This window comes from Mus pahari, chromosome 19 (assembly GCF_900095145.1).
Source record: "Mus pahari chromosome 19, PAHARI_EIJ_v1.1, whole genome shotgun sequence".
In the NCBI taxonomy this organism is placed as follows: domain Eukaryota; kingdom Metazoa; phylum Chordata; class Mammalia; order Rodentia; family Muridae; genus Mus; species Mus pahari.
Genome location: NC_034608.1, coordinates 11,656,410 through 11,672,571, shown reverse-complemented (window position 1 = coordinate 11,672,571; position 16,162 = coordinate 11,656,410). Strand labels below are relative to the sequence as shown.

Genomic DNA, 16,162 nt, shown 5'->3' with positions numbered 1-16,162 from the left:
TCCTTTCTTTTGTTTTTTTTTCCCACCCCCAGCCCCCTTGTTTTTTGTTTGTTTTTTGAGACAGGGTTTTATTGTGTAGTCCTGGCCGTCCTGAAACTCACTCTGNAGACCAGGCTGGCCTCAAACACACAAGGATCTGCCTGCCTCTGCCTCCCAAGTGCTGGGCTTAAAGGCATGTGCTGCCACCACTTGGCTAGTTCTTATTTCTTATTTTGCCTTTTGCTGGCCCCAAATTCTTTGCCTCCACTTCCAATCTTAAGTCCCAAAACTTAGGGTTTGGTAAATGGGTGGCTTGCTAGACTGTCAAGGAGATAATGAAGGGAGAAAGGGAAGCTCAGAACTGGAGAAATTTGCAAAGGGACCTGTATGCCCCATAGGTCTGGACCCTAGGGGATGACTCCAAAGCCAGCATCCAAAGGACAGCCTATCCTTAGCTGGGGGTGGAGCCTTTACCTGCTTCCCGCCTATACTAAAATGTTGGACTATTTTTTCTATTTCTTTCTTTCTTTCTTTCTTTCTTTCTTTCTTTCTTTCTTTCTTTCTTTCTATTTTTTTCTTTTAAAGATTTATTTATTTATTTTATGTATATGAGTACACTAGGGCATTGGATCCCATTACAGATGGTTGTGAGCCACCATGTGGTTGCTGAGCATTGAACTCAGGACCTCTAGAAGAGCATCCAGTGCTCTTAGCCTCTGAGTGATCTCTCAGCCCTCTATTATTTTCAAGACAGTGTCTCATTGTCTTTGTCTGCAGCTCTGTCTTGTCCTAGAACTCATTATGCCCAACTCTCTGACCTCGAATACATGCTTATCCACTTGGCTCTGCCTCCAAGTGCTGGGATTAAATATGTGTACCACCACCGCCTGGCATCTCTGTCCATCATTTTAATTAAAGAGAAAATTTAATAAAACATTTTCTTGAGGCCATCTCATGTAGCCCAGGCTGGTAATGAGGATCACTGTGCATCTGAGGATGCGTCTGTTACCTGTGTCTCCCAGATTCTGGGGTGGGAGTCACCATTCCTAGTTTTATGTTGTGCTGGGTTTGGAGCCTGTGGCTTCCCGCTTTGAGATTGGCTTCCTGTAATGCAGGCGATCACTGAATGTTTTCCTATCCTGCTTCCTGTTACTGAATGTCAGGATCGTAGCCATGAGCCGCTATGCCTGCATTAATATAAGATCATTTAAAGCGGTGGTTCTCAACCTGTCGTCAGAGAGGAGCAAACTTACAGTTTGGAAGTAGCAACAAAAATCATTTTAGTCAGGGGGTTACCACAACATGAGGAACTGTGTTAAAGGTCTCTCAGTCTTAGGAAGGTTGAAAAGGAAACCTCAAACCCACAGATATCCGTCACAGTTCTCAAAGGACCACATTGCCCAATATGTTTATACATCATGGCCACATTGTCACCCTGTGGAAACCCAGCCCACTGAGGACGCCAACCACAGGATAAAGCTTCACTGCCAACAATGAAGTGTTTCAAAATTAGATGTAATTGTCTTGTCTTTATATCAACTTTGGGTTTTAGTCCAAATTCAGGGCACACACATCTATAATTGCAGCACATAGGAGGCAGCGGCAGGAGGGTCAGTAGTTTATCAGCTTGAGCTACATAGTAAGTTTTGGGACTAGCCTGGTGCACAGTGGACTCTGTCAAAGAACTAAATGACAAAGAAGTAACAACAACAAAATAATAACAATAATAATAATAACAACAACAATATTTGTGTGTGTGTGTATAGTGTCTGGACACATAGGTCAAGCTGAGCTTGAACTCAGGACAATCCTCATACACATTTTGAGTCTTTAAAATACATCACTGGGAGATGGAGAGGTAGCTCAGGAGTTGAGAGTAGCTGCCAGAGGACAGGAGTTCAGTTCCAAGCACCTATGCAGGGTAGCTCACAACCAGATGTAATTCCAAAGGGTTCAATGTCCTCTTCTAGCCTCCCAGGGCACCTACACTCACACTCACACACACACACACACACACACACACACTCACACACACACACACACACACACACACACACTCACACTCACACACACACACTTAAAAAAATCCCATCAGCTGGGAAGTAATGACACACGCCTTTAATCCCAGTACTCAGGAGGAGGCAGAGGCAGGCGGATCTCTGTGAGTTCGAGGCCAGCCTGTTCTACTGAGTGAGTTCCAGGACAGCCAGGGCTACACAGAGAAACCCAGTCTCACCCTCACCCATACAGTACCAATGGTAAGATGGTTTAGCAGGTAAACCCCCAAGCCTGGTGACCCGAGTTAAGGGAGAGAACAGACTGCACAAAGTTATCCCCTGGCTTCCCTGTGTGTGTTATGGCATGAACATGCCTACATACATAGACAGTGACAAATTAAAACAACACCTCATTGGTCAGTCACTGCACCCCTTTAATCCAAGCACTCAGAAGCCAGAGGCAGTTGGAACTCTGTAAGAGTGGAGCTAGCCTGGTCTACAGAGTGAGGCTCTTTCTCATCTCCTCCCTCCCTCAAAGCCCAGGTCTGGAGGGCCTTGCCTGTAGTCTCAGCATCTGGGCAGCTGAAGTAGATGGACCAGCATGATTTCAGTGTATCCTGGGCTACAGAGTGAGTTTAAGACCAGTCTGGGTAATTTAACAGAGAACCTGTCTCAAAATAAAGTCTACAAACTACACTGGTTTTATAGGCGTTCGGCATCCCTTGGTAGAGTTGAGACTCAGAAAGATGGGCAATCCCTCAGTCCCCTGGGAATGTGTCTACCAACTCACACAATCTTCCTGATTTGCTTAGGACCCCATAGATAACAGCAGCTTTGAAATCAGCTATGATCACTACATTGGAACCATGGATCCTAACATACCTGCGGATGGCAATCCCAACCCGAAGAGGCTACCTGGGGATACTGTAGCCCTTATCATCTACTTGGCCGTGTTCCTGGTGGGAGTTCCCGGGAATGCCCTGGTGGTGTGGGTGACAGCCTTCGAGGCTAGACGGGCCGTCAACGCCATCTGGTTTCTGAATCTGGCGGTGGCCGACCTCCTCTCGTGCTTGGCACTGCCTATCCTGTTCACGACCATTTTAAATTATAACTACTGGTACTTTGGCGCCAGCGCCTGTATAGTCCTGCCCTCGCTCATCCTGCTCAACATGTACGCCAGTATCCTGCTGCTCGCTACCATTAGCGCAGACCGTTTCCTGCTGGTGTTCAAGCCCATCTGGTGTCAGAAGGTCCGCGGGACTGGCCTGGCATGGATGGCCTGCGGAGTGGCCTGGGTCTTAGCATTGCTCCTCACCATTCCGTCCTTCGTGTACCGGGAGATATATACGGACTCCTTCTCAGAACACACTCTATGTGGTATTAACTATGGTGTGGGTAGCTTCCCCAAAGAGAAGGTTGTAGCCATCCTGCGACTGATGGTGGGTTTCGTGTTGCCTCTGCTCACTCTTAACATCTGCTACACCTTCCTCCTGCTCCGGACCTGGAGTCGCAAGGCCACGCGCTCCACCAAGACGCTCAAAGTGGTGATGGCTGTGGTCACTTGTTTCTTTATCTTCTGGCTGCCCTATCAGGTGACCGGGGTGATGATCGCGTGGCTGCCCCGGTCCTCGCCCACCTTTGAGAAGGTGGAGAAGCTGAACTCCCTGTGCGTGTCCCTGGCCTACGTCAACTGCTGTGTTAACCCTATCATCTACGTCATGGCTGGCCAGGGTTTCCATGGACGACTTCTAAGGTCACTCCCCAGCATCATACGAAATGCTCTCTCTGAGGACTCCTTGGTCAGGGACAGCAAGACTTTCACTCGGTCCACGACGGACACCTCAACCCGGAAGAGTCAGGCGGTGTAGAGGAGAAGCCACAACGGCCTAGCCCCTTTTCCAGCCCTCCTCCCCCTCCTGCTTCTTCCTCCTCCTGCCTCTTCTCCTTCCTCCCTTCTCTTTGCATGCTTAATTTTCTGCGATTCTCTAAGTTGCTCTGACTAGCCTTGAGCCCAGGATCCTCATGAATGCTGAGATTATAGGTATCAATTCCCCCGAGAAGCATCACATTAAGCTAGCTGGCTTTTTTTCTAAGGCTTTTTTTCTTGGCTACATTGTCTACCTGCAGTGGCTAGGCAGATGCACCTAATGCTGATCTCCAGGGGTTGGGTAACAGAGAACAAGAGAATTTCCTGGCCTTCTTCTTCCTCTCTTCCTCTTCTTTTTCCTCTGCCTCCTCTTTTTGTATGGTTCTAGTCTGAATCCAGGTCTCAATGGAACCCAGGGCTCATGGATATATCACACAAGTAATATGTAAGCTACAGCCCCAAACTCCAGGGAACCAGTAACCACCCACCCTTTATTTCTTTTCTATGTTTGATTTTTTTTTTTTTTTGAGACAAGGTCTTATGTAGGCTAGTCTGGCCTTGAACTCCAGATCCTCCTGTGACCATCCCCCCAAGTGTCGTGACTGTAGACCTGTGCTGCTGTGTCCAACCTATCCTTTATTTCTACAATTTTGTCTTTTCAAGAATGGTATTTAATGGAACCCAACATATCCAAGCTTTGTAAAAAACAACTATGCATGGCTTACTCAATAAATTTTTTTAGAAAAGGTACAGAAATGTGTTGCTTAACTTTTTAAAAGCATGTATTTATTTATTTTGCGGGGGTGGGGGTGGTGCTGGGCGAGTGCCATGGTGTACGTGTGGAGGTCAGAGGACAACCTGTTGGAGTTGGTTCTCTCATTGCAACCATGAAGGTCCTGGGAATTGAACTCAGGTCATCAGATTTGGCAGCAGCACCTTTACCTGCTGAGTCACATCACTGGCCAGAGATGTCCTGTCTTATAATGCGTTCTTTCAGCTTAGTGAATGCGTGTGTATGAGTGTATGTGTTGGCTAGAAAATACGTACAGTTCAAAACCAGAAGTATCATGCAAGCATGTGAATGGTTTTGAATTTCCTGGTCAAATGAAAAGTGTGAAAGAAGACCTGGGTGTGGTGGCATAAACCTATATCCCAGCATGTGGGAGGTCCAGGGGCCAGAATTGAGCATTGGAACCTAGCCTGGCTTACCCAAGGAGACTGTCTCATGAAATCCAAATAAACAATATATGAAGTAAAACGCTGGAGTTTCGCTCTGCTAGGCCCTCTCTTCTTCCCAGTGGATATGTGACCACTGCTTGTCACATATCACAGACCCTACCTGTGTCCTGCTATTGACAATTTCTATTTGATGACACTAACCTCACTGAGTTTTTACAGGCTCCATGCCTTGGCATTTATTATTCATGTATGTATTTATTTTGAGACAGGATCTCTTTACATAGCCCTAGCTGTCCTGGAACTCACTATGTGAACCAGGCTGGCCTTGAACTCACAGAGTTGGGCCTGCTTCCATCTCCTGAGTGCTAGCATTAAAGAAATGAGCCACCACACCCAGCTTTATTCTGTTTTGGATGGCCTCTGTGAGTTTGAAACATTTAATTAATTAGTTAGTTAATATATGGGATGGGATCTCATGTAGCCCAGGATAGCCTTAAACTGGTTTTACAGCTGAGTCTGGTCTTAACCCTCTGCTCCTTCTGCCTCCACTTCCCGCATAGTGGGATTATAGGTAGTCTCCCTCTTGTGGTTTTTCTCATTATCGGTCACACCTGTCTTGCCACAGCTGAGCTTCTCACCTCCTGACCCCATGTCCCAGCTGTCCTACGAACCTCTTCCTCCACTTGCTGGCAACCTGCTCACCCGGGCCCTGTCAGCTCCCCCATCAGAGACCCAGCCCTCCCTTCCTGCCACACACTCTGCTGCTCTACACCCTGCTCGCCCCCCACACCCGCTTCATGCCTCTCCCTCCCCTGATCTCCTGGTTGTCCAACACCTCTTTCAAGGACTATCCTGCTCCCATCCTGTCTTCTTGCCAGGTGTCCCTCCTTAAGACAGCCCTCAGCTTCCCATAAGCGCCCTACCATCAATCTTTTTCTCTGGCTGCGTTTGAGCTTCCTGGTTCAGGGAGTAAGCAGTAGGTAGGAAATCACCCCCCTCTGGCCCTCCTGTAATGAGACTGAGGGCTGGGGGCTAGGTGGTGGGGTGGGGTCAGAAAGACCAATCAGTGATTAAGAGCATTTGAGGTCCTTTTAGAGCAGCTGTTCTCAACCTCTGGGTCTCAACCTCTTTGGCAAACTTCTGTTTCTAAATTATTTACATTCTGATTCATAACTAGCAAAATTACAGTTATGAAGTAGAAATGAAAATAACTTTATGGTTTGGGGGTCACCACAGCGTGAGGGACTGTATTTAGGGGTCGTAGCATCACTAAGGTTGAGAACCACTGGTTTAAAGGATCTGTTCAGTTCCCAGCATCCACATAGTGTCTCCTAATGATCTTTAATGGCTGCCTTGGACACCAAGCCCACACATGCTGGACATACATGCAGGCAAAACACCCATACATTTAAAATAAAAATAAATATTAGAAAAAAAAAAGGAGTTGGGCCCAGGATACAAAGTGTTTCAGTTCAGTAGGTAGCATGCTGGCCTAACACACACAAGCCTCTGGTTCAGTCCCCAGCACTGAATAAAATCTCCGATGGTGGTTGGGTGTGGTGGTACATGCGTTTAATTCCAGCACTCTGGACACAGACGCAGGCAGACCTCTGGGAGTTTGAGGCCAGGCTCATCTACTTAGTGAGCTCCCAGGACTACACAGTGAGACTTGGTTTCAAAATAAAACAAATATTTACACACAAAGAAACCAAACCTGCATGGTGGATTTAGGAGGTAGAGGCAGAAGGCTCATCTACTCAAGGAGCGTTGGTGGCTAGCCTGGGCTACACGAGGCCACTCTGGGCTACATTAGCCTCTGTCTGAAAACACAAACAAAACCAAACGAACAAACAACAGAAATCCCAGCCAGGTGGATTTCTTGAGTTTGAGGCCAGCCTGGTCTACAGAGTGAGTTCCAGGACAGCCAGGGCTACACAGAGGAACCCTGTCTCGAAAAACCAAAAAAATCCCAGCCAGGCTTGGTAACAAGCACTTGGGAGATGGAGATAGGTGGACCTCTGTGAGTTCAGGCTGCAGAGAGAGACTGGTTCAAAACCAAAATGAGACAAAAAGGGACGGCCCAGTGGTTTAAGAGCATTGGCCTCTGCTCTTGCAGGGGACTGAGGTTTCGTTCCCAGCACCCACATGGCGGCTCACAACTGTCTGGAGCTCCAGTTCCGGGGAGCTGATGCCATTTTCTTGCCTCCAAAGGCATGGTGTGTAGCACGCAGGTATACAGACAAATCACTCATGCACCAAAGGCAAAAAATAAATTAATCTAAAAGGAAGGAAGGAAGGAAGGAAGGAAGGAGGGAGGGAGGGAGGGAGGGAAGGAAGGAAGGAAGGAAAGAATTGGACATACAGCAGGTGGTGGTCATGGCGGGAGACCCCCACCCCAGGTGACTCCCAGGTTAGGGTTAAGCAATGCAGCCCAAAACAGAAGTTGGCAGAGTCCAGGGGATTGCCAAATGTGTGGCCTGTGGAATCTGCTATGTCAATAAGTTTGGAAGGGGAAGTGAGCAGGAAAGGAAGTGGGCTGAGAGCCCGGCGGACTCTAGTGTGTTCTTCCCCCTCCCCCAGCCCCAGCCTTCTGGACCTTTGGGTCTTACACACCTATCCGTTCTTTAGATGCAGGGCTCCAAGGCCTGGGGCCTTGTAACAGTGACCTCCGGGAGCTCGCATCCAGGAAGCTGTTACATTGCAGTAGAGTCTTCTGGGATGAAATATGAGGGGCTGGGAGACGGGTCAGTGAGTAAAGCGTTTGCCATTCAAACGTAAGGATATGCGTTCCAGCCCAGGATATGGGTTTGCCTGGTACAGAGCTAGGTACGGTGGGCTGCGTTTTTAACTTCATCATGGAGAGTGAGACAGATGGATCTCTAGGGCTTGCTGACCAGCAGGCCTGGGCTAATCAGTGAACATCTAGAGCGCGTTGAGAGCCTTGGTCTCCAAACACAAGGTGGAAGGAAAGGGAGGGGTCTGGAGAGATGGTTCATAGGTACGTTTGGGCCGCGCTCAGCAGCAAGCGCTCTCAACTGAGGAGCCCTAGCTCTAGCTTTTGCTTATATATTCTATTAATCTGAATATATGTAAGATAACATTTTGATATGTGATCAGCATAAAAATACCCTTGAGTCTAAGGGGCGATAGAGCCCCTGCCTAGAATCCCCCAGTGAGGGGCTGAGGGCGTGGCTCAGTGGTAGAGCCCCTGCCTAGGATCCCATAGTGAGGGGCGGGGGTGTGGCTCAGTGGTTAAAGTACCTGTCTAGAATTCCCCAGTGAGGAGCATAGGGCATAGGGCATAGCTCAGGGTTCGAACACCCCGGAAACAGGTTGAAGTCCTAGATTGTAAGGGTATAATTGAAAACACTCGGTTGTTTTATGGTTTTCCTTCACTAAGTCTTCAAATTCTTCATCTCTACCTCTGAACCCCCTGCTCGTCACTGCCTGAATGAGGAATGTTCCATATAAGCTCTTATATTTGACCAGTTAGTGGAACTGTTTGAGGAGGTTATGAAACTTTTACTAGATGGAGTCTCGCTGGATGAAGTAGTCCACTGGAGGCGGGCTCTGGGGATTTACAGTCTCACCTGTGTCCTTCCTCTGTGTTCTCTGTGTGAGTGAACACATGATGACGAGCTCCCTGTTTCCACGCCTTCTTGCTTTTATTGACTCACTAGAAGCATAAGCCAAGTTAAACTCTTCTATAAATTGCTTTTGTTTTTTTTTTAAAGATTTATTATTATACATAAGTACACTGTAGCTGACTTCAGACAAACCAGAAGAGGGCGCCAGATTTCATTATGGGTGGTTGTGAGCCACCATGTGGTTGCTGTGATTTGAACTTAGGACCTCTGGAAGAGCAGTCAGTGCTCTTACCCGCTGAGCCATCTCGCTAGCCTTATAAATTGCTTTTGATCATGGTATTTTATTACAGGCCAGGAAAGTAACCAATGAACTGGGGGGATTCTAGGCAGGGGCTCTGCCACTGAGCCACGCCCCCAGCCCCTCACTGGGGGATTCTAGGCAGGGGCTCTACCACCGAGCCACGCCCCCAGCCCCTCACTGGGGGATTCTAGGCAGGGGCTCTACCACTGAGCCACGCCCCCAGCCCCTCACTGGGGGATTCTGGGCAGGGGCTCTACCACTGAGCCACACCCCCAGCTCCTCACTGGGGGATTCTTGGTAGATGTTCTGTTGAGCCAGGCCCCCAATCCTTTGTTGGCGGATTCTAGGCAAATCCCCTAACACTGAGCTGTGTGCTGCTCCAGACCTTTTATCATCTTGGCACATCTGTTGACCAGGTAAGTCTCCTATTTGAGGTGTGGAAAATACAGAGGCCTTTCCGGATGAGAGAGAGGGAGACCTGCATCACAGAATCTGTAGTGTCTTGACCCAGAAGCAATTTCCTCTAACAACATGACTTTATGCTCTAAATATCAACAGAATTCATGACCGCATCCTTCTTGGCCTTAAGCAAGGTCAGAGAGAAAGACGACCATCACGAACTGCTGAGTGAGGAGACTCCATGTCAGGGCTGAGGCCATGTCCTGCTCAGTGTCCTAAGCCTGTACCACACTGTAGGTGTATAGTCTAAGACAGTGTCCTCTAGGGCCAAGCTGAGGGAGGCAAATCTGTGAGTTTGAAGTTACCCTGGGCTGTGTGAGACCCTCTCTCAAACCCAACCCAACCCAACCCAAACCAAACTAAGCCCAGCCCAGCCACTAGAGCCAACTTCTTCTTTTGTTCTTGTCATCACTACTACTACAAATAATAATAATAATAGTAATAAATATCTAATAATAATTTTCACTTTAAATATCTGTGCACATGGGCCTGTGAGAGTCACAGTGTGTATTTGAAGGTCAGAGGCTAGCCTTAATTCTAGAGCTTTCCTTTCTACTTTGAGGCATAGTCTCTTGTTGCTTGCAGTAGCAAAGGCCAGCTGGCCCACATTCCCAGGGATTCTGACTCCCTGGATAGCTTCCTGTCTGAACGTTGGCATCACATACTACTGAATGTGGCTATTATATGGGTTCCAGAAATTCAACATCAGGTCCTCATACTTGTGTGACAAGCATGTTCCCCACCGATCCACCTGTGGAGACCAGACAGGTCTCCACCATGAACTCTCCCTTGCCTCTGCCTCCAGAGTGCTGGAGTGACAAGCATGTTCTCCTATGACTGCTGTCTTCCCATTTTACAGGTAAAAAACCAGAGGCCCAGAAAGGGGACAGGACTTGCTTATTTTTGGGCGTGTGGGGATTTGAGACAGGGTTTCTCTATGTAGTCCTGGCTGTGTCAGAACTCTGTGACACTTGGCTGGCCTCGAACTCAGAGATCTGTCTGCCTCTGTCTCCAGAGTGCTATGACCAAAGGTGTTCGCCACCGCTGCATGACAGGACTTGCATTTTATGTTCCTTGGAGACCTCAGGCCTTGGACTCAGCTTCTTGATTTTTCTGAGGAGGGTTAATTCTGGGCTATCTTCCTCACAACGTTTGAGGAAGGAAAGCTCTTTAAGAGTCTGTGGCTGGCAGGAATGAGAGGCAGAGAACAGCGCAGCAGGTCAGTGGTGGGTTAGCAGGCCGCTGGTACTTACTGCAGAACCTTAGGGGCCCTTTAGTGCCAAGGGTGGATGGGAAGTGGTCTCAGAGACAACCCCCAGACCTTGCTGTTCAAAGCCCACACACATCTGGCTTCCAGGAAGCTGATAATAGTGAGACTGGGGGTGGAGACACGCTTGCTTTCGGCTTTTCCGACCTTTCTGTCTGTGGGTTAATTTGTGACTCACGGGAGGAAGAAAAGACAAATATCTCCCTGGGGCTAGGGGAGGCCACGCCTGTTTTTCCTGGTTAAGAAGGTTGCGCAGGGTCCTCAGAGAATCCCATAGGATCCGGGAAGGGTTGGATTGCTGAGCCTCAGGCCCGCTACTGTCCCTGGTGGAGAGACTCTGGGCTTCCCTGCGGCTGCTGAGGTCTGCTGTGCTTGGTAGCGGCTTTTGGCCAATTTGGGACCAGTCAGAAGAGAAGGTAAGGAAGGGAGGCATAAAGGAGGTTGTGAGAAGGGGTGGGTAGGTTCATGATTTTGCCTTAGAAGCATTCAGTTTGAAGTCTTGGCAGTCAGAGTTAGCATTCCAGATGGTAGATACATATATATATATATAATTTTTCTGAGACAAGCGCTCATTTTGTCCAGGCTCACCTCAAACTCATTATGTAGTTGAGGTGATCTGGGACACCCGTGTGTCCTGCCTCCACCTCCAGAGTACAGGGATCATCAAACACAGGTTATGTAGTGCTGGGAGCAGAGCTCAGGGACTTCGGTGCTCTACCAACTGAGCTACACCCCCAGCCCTGAATCTTAACATCACCCTTGGGAAAACACTTCAGCGTCCCAGATACTTAGTAACAGCTAAGTCAGCCCAGTGGAAAATGTTCATCCACACTCTGTGGAGCAGGGCCACAGCCTCTCTTTTAGGAATCCCCGCTGGTCAGATTCAGTACTCTAAAAGTCAGCGTGTCCATGGGCGAGCCCTCTGACTCCGTGTTCCTGCTTCCTAAGACAGCAAGGGTTGCTTTAGGTAGAGGCGGGCATGTGCCAGACCTGGAAAGCTCTGGGGCTTCTTGTCAGTCGAGCACATGGCACGAGAGTGTTCGCTGAGCCCAGTTCTGAGCAGAAGAATTCTTATTTCTAACACAGACGCATACCCTGCTCTACTGACACTTTTGTATTATATTTTCTTTAAAAGTATTTTGTGATTCTCATATATTTTCTTTTAATTATTTTATTAATTGATGTGTGTGTGTGTGTGTGTGTGTGTATAGCAGCTCAAGTGTGTGTGTCTTTCTTTCTAAATTGCATTTTTTTTTGCATTTATTTCTTGCATGTGCATACCGCTGCATAGAAGCCAGGACTCAGGTGTGTTCTTCTGCCGCATGTGTTCCAGGAATGAAACTCAGGTCATGAGGCTTGCAGGATGAGCACTGTGTGCCCCCCAGCCGTCCCCCTCAGCCCCTAGGCAGATCCTTTGCCCCCACTTAGGCCTCGGTTTTCTAATTCATTCTTTCACTCACCAAATACCATATGAACCCCACAGAATGCTGTAGATGCCAGGAACACGCTGGTGTCTACTACACTACACAGGGCGTAGCCCAAGTTCTGGGAAAGTTTGATAAAGTATATTCTGGTCTGGGATGGGTGGGACAGGCAGTTCTGGAACAGAATACACACTCAGTGAGTACAATGGGCACCAGCGCACTCCCCCATGCCTCTGTCTCTTCCTCTCTACCCCTGTCTCTGTCTCTCTCTCTGTCTCTCCCCCTCCCTCTCTCCCCACCCCTGTCTCTCTGTCTCTCTCCAGGATCTCCTGGAGCCTACTGGCTTCAAGCTCTCAGCTCAGGATGGCGCTGAGCTTCTGCTTCTCCTGCTTCCACCTCTCAAGTGCTGACGTCATAGGGATGCGTCACCAGTGTTTGGTTTATTCGGTGCTGGAGAACATTCTTCTGACCGAGTCCCATCCTCAGCCTGTTCTTTTTTGTTTTTTGGGGACTGGGTCTTGTGGTATAGCCTAAGGTGGTCTAGAACTTGCTAGGTAGACCAACCTGGCCTCACACTCACGGCAATCCTCCAGCTCTGGTCTCCAAAGCATTGAGGCTTCAGGAATTTATCCCGTGGTTAGTTTTTCCCATTTTTAATTGCATTTTTAGCATACAAAATAATCTGTTTCATTATGACATTTATATTATATATGAATGTTCTTGAGATTTGCTCAAATTCACCACCATCTCTTTTCTCATCAGCTTGTATGTTGTTGTTGTTGTTATTATTGAGACAAAATATCTCTATGTAGTTCTGGCTGTCCTGGAACTCACTATGTAGACAAGGCTGGACTCAAACTCACAGAAATCCACCTCCCTCTGCCTCCAGAGCATTGGGATTAAAGGCATACATCACTATGCCCGGCTTATAATTAAAAATGTCAATTTGGGGCTGAAGAGATGGCCCAATGGTTAAGAGCATGCGCTGTTCTTTCAGAGGTCCTGAGTTAGGATACCAGAACCCATCTTATCAGTGGTTTAAGGACACCTGTAACTCCTGCTCTCGGGAGTCTGATGCCTTCTTCTGGCCCCAGGAGGTAACTGTACACATGTGGCCTACACTTGTGTGCATAGACATATGTAAAATAATGGCAATAATATTTTATGTATTGTGTATAGAAACAAACAAATATAAAATGATTTACTGTAAAAGACAGCAATGTCACTGGGTGCAGAAGTGTCCATTCGTAATCCCAGATGAGAGGGTAGATAAGAAGGTTTCTTGTACTCTCTGGCCCATCTATTGAGCCAGTTGGCAAACTTGAGGTTCGGTGAGATATACTGTCTGAAAACATGTGGCGTCCTGGAGGGTGTGGCTCAGTGGTAGAGTCCTGGCCTAGAATCCTCCAGTGAGGGGCAGGGGGTATGGCTCACTCCTGGAGCCCTGACTTAAGTTGGAAAGGGAAAGAGGGAGAGGAAGAGAGAGAGAGAGGGAGCGAAGGAGTGAGGGAGAGAGAGAGAGAGAGAGAGAGAGAGAGAGAGAGAGAGAGAGAGAGAGAGAGAGAACATGAATGCTGGGAACCATCCTTGTCTCTCTTTACAGAGGAAATACCATAGGCTGATAGTGACTGAGTACAGAAACTGTCCTGGATTGTTATCAGTAGTAACTGTGCAGGGCAGGGTCAGAGATGGGAAGAGAGGTAGTGATAACAGCAGTTAATACACACAGACACACAGACAGACAGACACACAGACACACACGTAGGCACACACACACACACACACACACACACAGGCACATACATGAGCAGGCACACCCTGTCTGCTGTTTGCTGTGGACAAGCACTGTGGCAGCCTGTCTCCATAGCAGATCCACTAACTACATTGACTATCTGCAGCGCTCTCTCTCCTAGGTGGGGTATGTGATTATCCCTATACAGGTACACAGAGATTCGGCAGCTTGTTGAAGGCCACACAGCTATTGAAGCTTTGAGTTTTTGTACTTTTGTTATGCTTTATATTGCTTGTTTTGTTTGTATGTTTGTTTGTTTGTTGAGATGAGGGTCTAAACTTGTAGCCCAGGTTGGTCTCAAAATCATGGCATTTCTCCTGCTTCAGCCTCTGAGTGCTGGGGTGACAAGTGAGGTTTTTTGTTTTGTTTTGTTTTGTTTAAATAGGTACAGTGTACTTTAAGGAAGGAAAAAATACTCAGAAAAATGGCTTGGCCTCATAACTGGCTGCCTGGCAGAGCTGAGAGTGTCCCAATTTCCGTTCTGTCCTTCCTGTTTCAACAATGTTGGCCAAGGCTTTGGCAGTGCCAGCCAATCCATAAATAGTCAGATGACAGCTGCAGGTTCCAGTCACTCCAGACACAGGGTTGGGTGTCCCCCTCCCGCCCAGGTCCTGTCCTTCCCCGCCTACTCTGTGTCATGTGTGTTTCTTAGGCATTAGTTCTGCTATCCCTCCAAACTGGTGAGATGGGTCCTAATGGAGGGTGTGGATAGATCCAGTCATGACTGCGGGTCAGCTCAGGGCCACGGGGGGACATGGCTGTCTAGCTTCCCAGTTTCTCATATCTGGGGCTGGTAATATTTCCAGACTCCCTAGGGACAGGTTGCAATTCAGTTCTGTCTTCTTAGCTGGACCCGCCTTGCCCCAGGACAGCAAGGCTGGAGTTTTCCATTGACTTTCCCTCCTGTCTGTCCCCTGCAGGTGTCTGGGGGCCAGGATGATGAACCACACCGCCAGCGAGTATTATGATTATGAGTATGACCATGAACACTACAGTGACCACCTTCCGGATGTGCCCGTAGACTGCCCAGCTGGCACCTGCTTCTCTAGTGATGTCTACCTTATAGTTCTGCTTGTGCTGTATGCAGCCATCTTCCTGGTGGGTGTGTCAGGCAACACCCTGGTGGCATGGGTGACCTGGAAAGAGTCCCGCCACAGGCTTGGGGCCTCTTGGTTCCTACACCTGACCATGGCAGACTTGCTCTGCTGTGTGTCTCTGCCCTTCCTGGCTGTGCCCATCGCCCAGAAGGGCCACTGGCCATACGGGGCGACAGGCTGCTGGCTGTTGCCCTCCATCACCGTTCTGTCTATGTATGCCAGTGTGTTGCTCCTGACCGGCCTCAGCGGCGACCTCTTCCTACTGGCTTTCAGGCCCTCCTGGAAGGGTGCAGATCATCGAACACTTGGGGTGCGTGTGGTCCAGGCCTCCTCCTGGATGCTGGGCCTGTTGCTGACTGTGCCTTCTGCTGTCTACCGCAGGCTGCTTCAGGAGCACTACCCTCCCCGACTAGTGTGTGGCATAGACTATGGGGGATCGATCACCGCCGAGGCTGCCATCACCACTGTTCGATTCCTCTTTGGCTTCCTGGGGCCGTTGGTGTTCATGGCCAGTTGCCACGGCATCCTCCAACGGCAGATGGCCCGCCGCCACTGGCCCCTGGGCACAGCTGTCGTGGTGGGGTTTTTCATCTGCTGGACCCCTTATCACGTCCTGCGGGTAATCATTGCAGCGGCTCCTCCACACTCCTTGCTCCTCGCCCGGGTCCTGGAGGTGGAGCCTCTGTTTACAGGTCTGGCCCTGGCTCACAGTGCTCTCAATCCCATAATGTTTTTGTATTTCGGAAGAAAACAACTCTGCAAGTCACTCCAGGCTGCATGTCACTGGGCCCTGAGGGATCCACAGGATGAGGAGAGTGTGGTGACCAAAGTATCCATATCCATCAGCCACGAAAGGGTGTCTGAGATGCCGGTGTAGGCAAGAGGGATTTGGATTTCCTAGGTCACTGCGCAACTGTGCAGCTTCAAGTATAGCTGGATGCAGGAGCTCGGCGATGGCTTTTGTTCTTCGTTCAATATTCACTATGCACTTGCTTGTGCAAAACCCTGATATAAAGGTGCCGGGCTGACAGTGGCTGGAGCCAATTCCTTCCCCAGGAGTTAGCAGTTTACAGAAGACATGTAGGAAACAGCTGATGGGATATGGGCTATGTCAAGGGTGAGATTTTCCGTAGAACCCAAAGAGGGTGCTGGGGAGACTGCTCGAGTGCCTGCTGTACAAACCAGGACCTGACACCTGCACAGAGCTGTGTAT

The 16,162-nt window shown here is 48.8% G+C and overlaps 2 protein-coding genes across 4 annotated transcripts in view; both read left to right on the top strand.

Annotated features, from left to right (window-relative positions):
* C5ar1 (complement C5a receptor 1) overlaps nt 1-5,094 on the top strand; it is an 11,980-nt gene extending 6,886 nt beyond the window's left edge. For both annotated transcript variants that reach the window (XM_021219779.1, XM_021219778.1), the window contains one exon: nt 2,789-5,094. In XM_021219779.1, the coding sequence (XP_021075438.1) occupies nt 2,789-3,844 (1,056 nt within the window). In that variant the 3' untranslated portion in view covers nt 3,845-5,094. The remainder of the gene's footprint in view (nt 1-2,788) is intronic.
* Nucleotides 5,095-10,513: 5,419 nt separating this feature from the next.
* On the top strand, nt 10,514-15,843 carry C5ar2 (complement component 5a receptor 2). 2 transcript variants are annotated; one of them, XM_021219932.2, is made up of 2 exons: nt 10,514-10,588; nt 14,773-15,843. In XM_021219932.2, exons 1-2 carry the CDS (start codon nt 10,563-10,565, stop codon nt 15,824-15,826), a joined length of 1,080 nt encoding a protein of 359 aa, XP_021075591.1. In that variant the 5' UTR covers nt 10,514-10,562; the 3' UTR covers nt 15,827-15,843. The 2 variants fall into 2 exon arrangements, with proteins under 2 accessions (XP_021075591.1, XP_029388119.1); XM_029532259.1 differs by lacking the exon at nt 10,514-10,588 and adding an exon at nt 10,926-11,052.
* Nucleotides 15,844-16,162: the final 319 nt, after the last annotated feature.

Bases quoted from the DNA above. Each gene is read 5' to 3' on its own strand.
- C5ar2 (XM_021219932.2), top strand. From the start codon at position 10,563: ATGAGAGGCAGAGAACAGCGCAGCAG. The intron at 10,589-14,772 runs GTCAGTGGTGGG...TGTCCCCTGCAG, and splicing joins GGCAGAGAACAGCGCAGCAG to GTGTCTGGGGGCCAGGATGA.